Here is a 9515-nt window from a genome sequence, read left to right as displayed (position 1 = left end):
AACAGCTTTAAAAAAGAAATGCAGTGAAGGATGGCCAGGTAGGTAAACAACTGACTCTGAGTCAATAAATAGAAAAGTGTGAATACCAGGTTTATACATGAATACTAAGCAAACAGGACTCATGAGGTAATTCTTCTATTTTATTCTCCATTAATCATCCCTTTACTACATAGTGTTATGAATGCTAGAGTTACCGAAGGCTCTGGAGAGGGTATAGGGTAGAGAAAGAAGTGCCTGGGAATGGTGATCCTAAAAGGTGGACCCTTAAAGGGAAACTTGACAGCAGACTCCATGAAAAGACTGTACACGGAGTTGGGTAACCATCATTTAAAATCTCCATTTTATATAGCATATAATGAAATTGATTTAGAACCGAAGATTATGAGTCAGATCTAAGTAAAACTCTCCACATGGCCTGAGGTGTGTAGCCCACCTTAAAAATGTGTAGCCCACTTTTAAAATGTGAGTGATATATTGAGCGATGAGCTTCTAAGAATTCATTTGAAAAAGCAGATGGATTCTCCTGATTCGGTGGTAATATGATCCTATGTGAAAGCAGAGAGGGGTATTAGGCAACCAACTATTCTTTGCTTCCTTTAGATTCCCAGTGGGAAAAGAGGGAGAACAAGTTGGAGCTGAAGTCTGAAGGGTGGAGCTCTGTTTCTGCTCACTCACTTCAGCTCCCATTAGTCTCTCACCTTCGGTTATTTTGTTAAAATCAACAACACCAGCAAACACATTTATTGAGTTTTCACTCTGGGTTTGGTACTGTGCTAAGTGTTCTATATTCATGACTTGCTTATTACTAACTGGTGCAAGCTACTTAACTTCTGTGTGCTTTGCTTTCTTTATTTGTAAAGTATGGAAAATAATAGCATCTACTTATGATGATAATCATAATAAATGAAAAATACTTAGAAAGGGTCTTTGAAGTAAGTACTTAATTAATAATAGTTATTATTAGCTCAACAACAAAAAAAAATCTTTAAAAGTAGTAGTTGCTACTACTTACTCCTCCATTTTACAGATAAGCAAATTGAGACTCAAAGAGTTGAGTTAGCTTCTTTAAGATTATAAAGCTGGTAACTGTTATGCCCAGATTTCAAGATCCCCAACAGACCAACAGGGAGCCAGCCAAGTTCGATGCAAAAGCAGAGAGTCCTTTATTCGAGCTAGCTCGGCTCCCCCACCTCGCTGACGACAGGAAGCAGAGAGAGGCTGCCATGGGAAAAAACAGGGTTTTAATAGGGGGTGGAGTGAGGGGAGGAGAGCTGACTGTGGGCCCTGCCGATTGGCCAGGCGCAAGCCGGGTCTTGTTACATAGGATGCGGTAATTTTTATGGCGCGCACATCCCTCGACTGTCATTGGTTATTTTAAAGAAATCCCGGGCATGGCCAGCAGAGGCTTGGGCTTCCGGGAAGAAGGTAGCACATGGCTGCTGCCCCAACATGGAGGATACGGGGTAAGATGGAGGGCATAGCCCTCACCCTTTCAGTAACAAACAGAATAACCACTTAAACTTCCAAATCTTGTGTGTTTTTTAACCTTTATGCCATGTTGGTCTTCCCCTTCTAGGTAGCAAAGCTGCAGCCACACCACATTAAATGTCCCTGATTAGTGGATCTCTATGTTGAACATACCCTGAGCTTTCAAATCTCTTTATTTGCCTTTTGCTCATTTTATTTCCTCTGTCTGAAATCACCTTCCTCCTCCCATCTTCACAGAGTTAATTGCTTGTCTGTGTTTCTTTAACACTTATCTCACATACAGCACTTATCACATTGTCTCATAATTTGTGTGCCAATAAAAGGTAGCATTTAAGATGCCAGAGTCTCTTTTAAGGGCTTCACAAGGATGCATTCACTGAGTCCTCTCAATAACCTGAGGATGTTTGTAACCTCCTTTTTATTGATGAGACAGATAAGGTTAAGTAACTTGCCCAAGAACAGACATGCAGGAAATGATTATTGATTGAATGATGGATAAGTAAAAATGCTTACTAAAATGATCAAAAAGTCTTTTTATCCCCGGGACAAAATTAACATCCTCAACTTTTTTTTTTTCATGATGGAGAAAACAAAATGACTTACTTCTTCACCTCATGATCTTGACTATCCATATAAGTTAAATGCTATTTTATTGTCTATTCAAAATCCCATAAACCAGGGCATGCATTATAGTATCAATTTTAATATTTGTATCAAGAATCTATTATTTTCCAAACACAGAGGAAAAAAGGAAACTTTTTTGTCTCCAAGCCAAACTTAAAAACCTGCCTTTCTGCCCAGCCAGCATTGCTCAGTGGTTAAACATCGACTGATAAACCAGGAGGTCACAGTCCCATCCCTGGTCAGGGCATATGCCCAGGTTGTGTGCTCGATTCCCAATGGGGGGCGTGCAGGAGGCAGCTGATCAATGATTCTCTCTCATCATTGATGTTTCTAATCTCTCTCTCCTTCTCCCTTGCTCTCTAAAATCAATAAAAAAATGTTTTTTAAAAAGGAAAAAACTTGCCTTTCTAAAGATGATTTTGTTGTCTAGGAAGTGGCGGGGGGGGGGGGTAGGGCAGTGCTGTGAATAATTCCAAGCCTCAGCCACCTGTGGTTTTTTTTGAGGCCTTTTTCTATAATCACTCAGAGAAAAACACGTTCTCTTTTCTTTCCTCCCCAGCCTTTCAAGGTTTCAGTTCTTGAATTAACTGCCTGATCTGGTGGGAGGAAATCTGGCTTTAAAATCCTTTTAATCAAAAGGGCTTGAGCAAGCTAATGGATATCATCCCTTTGGCAAAAGGAGCTGATATAAAAGCTCCTTCTCAAAAAAAAAACAACAAAAAAATCCCTATTTTCATAATTCTTTTATAAAATTAAAACCTGTTATACTGTAGTATAAGGCAAAAAAAAAAAATTAGACTTCCCTCCTCCCAAATATTTTCTCCATTGCTCCAGTTCTCAATATCCCTTTAACCTATTTGATGGTGTTAACTGATGGCAAAAAAAGGAATCCTATCATTTACAAATAACATCTTCGTTTTAACCATTACATAGACTAATTAGGAACTTGTGCCTCAAGATCAAACAATTCTATCATTTCAATGCGGTTTTAAAAAAGTTTCTGAGGGGATTGGGAAAGTCACAGAACACTAGCGTGCTCTGAGTTGAGAACAATAAAAATGTCAGCAATAAACTGTTATCTTAGTAGGCCTTGCAATTTCCATTCAAAACATTTGTAAGAGAATATTCACAGACATGCAACACAGACATGCAAGTGATGTATTTTGCATAGAAAAACAAACTCATAAGATTTTGGAATCATAAATAACCCTAATTCTGATAACCATCTACCTAAATTAATGTGTTTAGCCAGCATTTGAAACATTACCCTTTATCATCTTATCTTCTTTCTATTTTTTATATATGAAACCAATATAAGCTGGATCTTTTTTGTTTGTTTTACTAACAATACAGTCCAAGATGCTGGTGGAATAAAGTAAAAAATGGCACAAGGTAAATTTATCTAATGGTGAATACATATAAGTGAAGATTTTTGGTTCCACTTGCAAGGGTCCTACAGTAACACCTGTTGCAACACAACTCTACTTCATGGCTGAGAAGGAATATGTCTCTACAATTATAAATATGTTTAATTGTATTTGAATTTTGCAGGCCAGACAACTTTTCAGCTAATAGATTAGGTAATTTGGTTGTATATCTCCAATAGGGGGCAATAGAAAAGTTGAAGGAGTGGCATACTTAAATAATAAAGATATGTACCATTTCATAGGTAAGTCTCATCTTTGCTTGAGCACCAGGGGAGGCCCCCTGGGAGTGGGCATCTTAGTGCCTTCCTTTACCCAGGCATTCACAAGCTAACTTGCAGGAAGCTATAAAAATGGATGAAAAGACACCTCCAGGTTTCTTGAAGGAACTGAAATATCTCTCATATGGAAGTGGACAGTCAAGATATGGAGGAACTTGAACTCCCATTTTGTCATCTTTGCTTGAGCACCAGGGGAGGCCCCCTGGGAGTGGGCATCTTAGTGCCTTCCTTTACCCAGGCATTCACAAGCTAACTTGCAGGAAGCTATAAAAATGGATGAAAAGACACCTCCAGGTTTCTTGAAGGAACTGAAATATCTCTCATATGGAAGTGGACAGTCAAGATATGGAGGAACTTTAACTCCCATTTTGTTGTTGTTGTTATTTTGTGTATAGCATTAATAGCACAGGTAGGATTCCAAAATACAACATGGCAACTGGTTTCTCTCTGTCCTCAGGATCCTTGCTGAATTTTCTACCAGTTGCTCTCTATAAATATAATCATTGTAATAATGTCTCTACTGTAATTTTTTTTAGTTGGACACATAATGTTTCCAGAATATCTTTTGATAACATTTCCTTTATTGTAGTATATTGGATAATGATTTTAGTAGCAACCAGGGGATTTTATTGCTAGATTCAACCCAGTGTTGTACATTAAACTGTTTCAGATCCAATCAACTTTGGTATAAAGTAAAAATGAGGTCTAACAGAGTCCTCACTAAATCATCGCTTCAGCTGTCCTTATATGAGCAAACTGAATAGTTATATACATCACTGCGACATTTTATTTATTTTTCCTTATTTATATTTATATATTCTCTTTACAGATATAGTATAGCAATAAAAATTCTGTTCCATTATTCCTAAACTTATTTTTTAAGTACAAAAACCCCCAAACAAATAAAAACAATGAAAAACAGACAAAAAACAATAACAGCTTGTCTGTTTGTCATAACATTATTGTAAACTATTCTTCTTACAAGCTAAATATTTAGAATCCCGAATTTCTACTCTGCCACAAATTAAAATGTGATATTTATATGAAAATTCTGAATTAACCAACTACACAGGTATGTCTCTAAATGTTACTGGCTTATAAAAATAAAGAGAAAGATAATTATAATAAGCTATCAAATAATGCTTTCACAGATAATATAATTTGTTGGTGTATCAGCTTTATACTCCCTATCATTCATGCATTTCCATTTCTAAATTAATAGTGAGCAATAAAAATAAAAAAAAAACTATATTAAAGCTAGTCTTCCTAGTTTGTGCTTGCTTTTCAGGTCCAAAAATTTTTTAATTGTCAAAAACTGTAAAACTTATTCCAAGAAAATAACAGGCTACACAGTTAAGTTTTGGCAAATGCAACTTTATATTGAAATTCACACATCTGTATTTTAAAGAATGAGACTCACAGACTCTAATATATTTCTAAAATACCAGAAATCATATTAAAGCTTTCACAAGTTAAATCTGAAATAATTTAAATGACAAAAACACTGAATGTGCAGAAAATATAAACAAGACTGTGCCCTCTGTAGAATAAACACTTCACAAACTGTGCAGGATGTCATACTAAGGCTGTGGTCTCCCCTTGACAGCTGACTTAAAATATAAACATACATCAACTGCCTGCTTCTTAGAACATACTAGAATGAGTAGCACAATTTCATTATTCCAATAATGTGCACCTTAATTTTTAAACCACGTGAGGAAAAAGAAAAGAGAGTATTAATGATCTTCCATGTACTTCCAGATGCATGATCATGACCAGTTACTGATTTGCTATCCCTTGACTATTTGCTCCAATACTAAGTAAGATGAAAGATATTAGATAACTCTTCAAAGCAACACATGTTTATTCTGAATTATTAGAACAGCTCAATTGTACCATTAATGTAGCCTTCCAGGCCAAATAAAAGCGAATTGGGAAAATTTTGTACCAAATCAACAAAAATCAAATAATACAGTTCAATGCTAGCAATTTAACTAGTAGGTAAGGAAAGTGATATTTAGTAATGGTAATGTATTAATTTTTAAAAAGTAGATTCTAGCTCCAACTGGTGTGGCTCAGCAGTTGAGTGTCTACCCAGGAACCAAGTGGTCAGCAGTTTGATTCCTGTTCAGAGCACATGCCTGGATTGTGGCTCAATCCTCAGTAGGGGGCGTGCAGGACACAGCCCATTAATGATGTTTCTCTCTCACAATATTTCTATCTCTCTATCCCTCCCTTTTCCTTTCTCTCTAAAAATCAATAAACACATTTTTTTTTTAAAAAAGTAAACTCTAATTGGAACCAATATACTGCTTTGGAATGCACCTCCAAACTTACAAGATGATTTTTTTAAATGTCACAATTCAATAATTCATGGCATATCTTTAGTGGATGATGGTACTTTAAGTCCCCAAGTATTTTAGTATTTGCAAAACAATAATAGTATGAAATGTTTTAAACTCTTCAAACTTCTAAAATTAGTTTTTATCAACATATTTACCTCAAGTCAACTTAACTTATTAAGATGTCCAATGCTAGTTTTTTTTTGAAATGTTTTTTCATAAGTAGTGATATACACAGCATTTAGCACTGATACTTAGCACCTGCTAATTTCATTACCTAGTTTTCAACCACATAAAGAAACTTAGGGCAGTGGTTCAGTCCTTTCTCAATATCAAACCTCCATGGGCAGTCAGCAGGACCACTCTGAGATTTAAAATAGGATTATCGGTGAACAATTGCAAAGACTGCAGAAAGTCCCCCAAATCCCTATAACCACTAATCCCATTCTTGATTTTCTTCTCAAGATATGGCTACAGGCCACAGTTGCTTAAGAGAGAAGGTCAGTGTTTCAGAAGGCTAAAGATTTACAGATGCTCCTTCATATAACACAGTAAGGTTCCCTTGGTAACCTGGATTTTCTGCAGTAAAGAAGGGTTGTGCTGAAACAGCGTCTCAGCTCCCTGTTGGAGAAAATGCAGACAAAAGGATTGATTCCTGCTTGGGCAAAACTCATCCAGACAGCAGCTGTTAGAAATCCTCCCGGTACTACCGGCCCTCTTGCAAAAACTCTCCAATAGCAGGCTACCAGGTAGGGGCCCCACAAGGTTAGGAAGAGAAAAGTCATTATGTAGAACATTCTGCTGATCCTTTTTTCCATTTTGAATTCATCTAAGACCAATAGCCTTCTTCTGCTCGTGGGGTTTGCATTTTGCCTGATGCCCAGCAAGGTAGGTGGTGTGGGGCCCCTTCCAAATCCCGACAGCCAATTGGCAGCTGCCTGGCCGCTGGCTCCGGGGCCGTGAAAAGTCCAGTTCTGGCTGACCGCTGCTACAAACTGAACTGGCTTCATTTTCCTTCGATCGTGGACAAAAAATATCAGCTTGAGGTAGACAAGCTGTGTGGCTAGGAGGATGAGAGCAAGGAGCAGCATAAATCCTAAGGAATCGTTGGCCCTGAAGGAGCGGTGTTGGAAGGTGCATTGATCTTCCTCCCTAATGAATGAGTAAGTGCCCACATCTAAAACTGGGGGAAACGCCATGGCCACCGACAGAGTCCACACCATGCAGATCACAGCCAGGCACGTCCAAAAAGTCAGCCTCTTTGTATAAAAGCGATGATGGGCGATAGCTAAGTATCTGGTGACACTGATGCAGAAGAGCATGAAAGCAGTGTGGAAACAGGACAGAACCCCCAGAAAGGCAATCACTTTACAAGTCAGAGTCCCATACGTCCAGGTAGAGCCATTTTTGACAGAGTTGAATACAAATGGAAAACAAATTGCAGATCTGAGGACATCAGAACAGCCAAGGTCCAACAGGAAGTAGTAAGGTGCTCTATGCAAGGTCTTATCTTTCACCAGCAAAATGGAAATCAGAAGGTTGCCCACCACACTGACTCCTATTATGAAACCCAAGGAAGTCAGTTTCAGAAAGGCTGTTAGAGGGGAGAGATTTTGCAAAATGTTGTCAGCTGCATGGCTATAGTTCGCCATAGATGGATGGAGGATAAAGATACAGCCTTAGTCAAGTCTCATGATCTAGATAGAACAAGGAAAAGACAGACCCATACATTTTACTGCAAATGTAATCCACAAAGAGAATCGATCCAATCTGCTGTCATGCTTCCTCTTTTCTTCCATTTGATTTGCCATCAGAATATCTGGGGGAAAAAAGAGCTATCAGGTATGAAGTTAACAAGCAACGATGTCAGGCAGTGCTAACATAAAGCTGTTGATTTATGGGAAATAAGTAAAGTTTTAATTTTGAATGTTATTATTTGCTTTAGTATTTTTGCTTGAGAGTTCAGACAATTGGCTTGCTTAGTTTTCCAAGCTAGATAAACTTAAAAATGTTCCTCTTTTGGAGAACATACGTTTTTTTAGGTACCTTTAGGACAAAAGGGATAATGTTCCACAATCATAAAATATGCCAGTCTAGGAATTAGTCACTAGTGTTGCAATGGAATCTACAAGATTGACAACAGAAGACAGAGAGGAGACTACATTTATTTGAGGTGTATTAGTATCTGTCAGTATTTTATAGGTAACTCCCCTGTAGATATGGATCCAAAGAACCATTGCAAAATATTTGTCTTTTAACTCATGTGTCACCATTCATGCTGCATATTATGAGTGTATTTGCTGATTCTTTAGGGTATAATTTCAACATTTCTGATTTCTAAATTAATAGGAAATTATCCCAGGATTTGATGTGATTTAATCTTTTGTTTCCCCACTCCCACCCCACCCCATTTTTGGCAAATCTTTCCTCTTTTAAGCACACACGATTATTAAAAATGGTTAATGCAAATTCTGGCCAGGAAAACACACCCAGAGGAATAATGGACTTCCATTTGTAAATCTTGGATGCCTGGATTCAAATAAATTTAACACGAACCTGATTTTCTTGGTCAATTAAGCCTTTCCACTTACACTGATCATCTTAGTTGCAAATCGAAAGTGGCTTCGTTAAAAAAAATGCACATTTTCTTCTAGATGCCTGGGAACCACACCGGGAAAATCGGCTTCCTCTGCTATTTCCACTAAGCATATTTCCTTTGCCACTTTTCACTTGCTCGGAATATGCTGACGGTAACCCAGGCAAAACTGCTTCGATGATTTTAATTTCCCCACTGGTACGTCCCCGGGTAAATACCGATCTCATCATGCAACATTACGAAACCTGAAATCCGCCACCCCTGGATTTATAATGGGGGGAGGAGGAGGAGGGGAGAGACATGCATTACATACGCGAAGATGGTGCGAGAAGATTGTTTCTGTGCTGCAAGGGAACTGTTTCCGGCGGCTCGCAGGCTGATAGTCCTCAGTCTTGCAACGCTTTCCAAAAATGGAGCTTTGAATAAGCCCGACTGAAGATGCATTGTCTGAATGTACTTCCATTATGTAGTTTATTGTAAAAAAAAACACACACACAACAAAACAAAACAAAAAAAAAACCCACCTGGGGGGGGAGGGGGAGCGCTTTCCTGGCGAACCTGCAGTTTCATCGACACTGTGAGCCCTCCTCCCCGCAAACTTAACCGAGAGGATGGCCTCCTACCTGTTGGTGTTGGGCATCCCGACAGACTATAGCTTCTTCTTTCTATAAATTGCTGATTATTTTTTATTTTTTATTTTTTTTGGCCTTAGTGCTTTGACTGAGCATCCAGGCAGGGCTCGGCGGCGCCTGCGCGCTGA

General features: G+C 38.3%; 1 protein-coding gene across 3 annotated transcripts; it reads right to left on the bottom strand.

Moving 5' to 3' along the window:
- Positions 1-6041: 6041 nt before the first annotated feature.
- GPR85 (G protein-coupled receptor 85) lies at positions 6042-9509 on the bottom strand. Of its 3 annotated transcripts, none has more exons than XM_005862264.2 (2): positions 9069-9509; positions 6042-7978 (listed from the first exon to the last, which is right to left on the bottom strand). In XM_005862264.2, the coding sequence occupies exon 2, from the start codon at positions 7809-7811 to the stop codon at positions 6699-6701; it is 1113 nt and encodes a 370-aa protein (XP_005862326.1). In that variant the 5' UTR covers positions 7812-7978; positions 9069-9509; the 3' UTR covers positions 6042-6698. The 3 variants fall into 3 exon arrangements, with proteins under 3 accessions (XP_005862326.1, XP_005862328.1, XP_005862329.1); XM_005862266.2 differs by having other exon boundaries at positions 9379-9509; XM_005862267.2 differs by lacking the exon at positions 9069-9509 and adding an exon at positions 8716-9056.
- Between the last annotated feature and the right edge of the window lie 6 nt (positions 9510-9515).

The sequence above is a fragment of the Myotis brandtii genome, unplaced genomic scaffold (assembly GCF_000412655.1).
Source record: "Myotis brandtii unplaced genomic scaffold, ASM41265v1 scaffold162, whole genome shotgun sequence".
NCBI classification, from domain to species: Eukaryota; Metazoa; Chordata; class Mammalia; order Chiroptera; family Vespertilionidae; genus Myotis; species Myotis brandtii.
The sequence above is the reverse complement of the archived record's forward strand: the minus strand, read 5'-3'. Positions and strand labels throughout refer to the sequence as shown.

Bases quoted from the DNA above. Each gene is read 5' to 3' on its own strand.
- GPR85 (XM_005862264.2), bottom strand. From the start codon at position 7,811: ATGGCGAACTATAGCCATGCAGCTGACAACATTTTGCAAAATCTCTCC.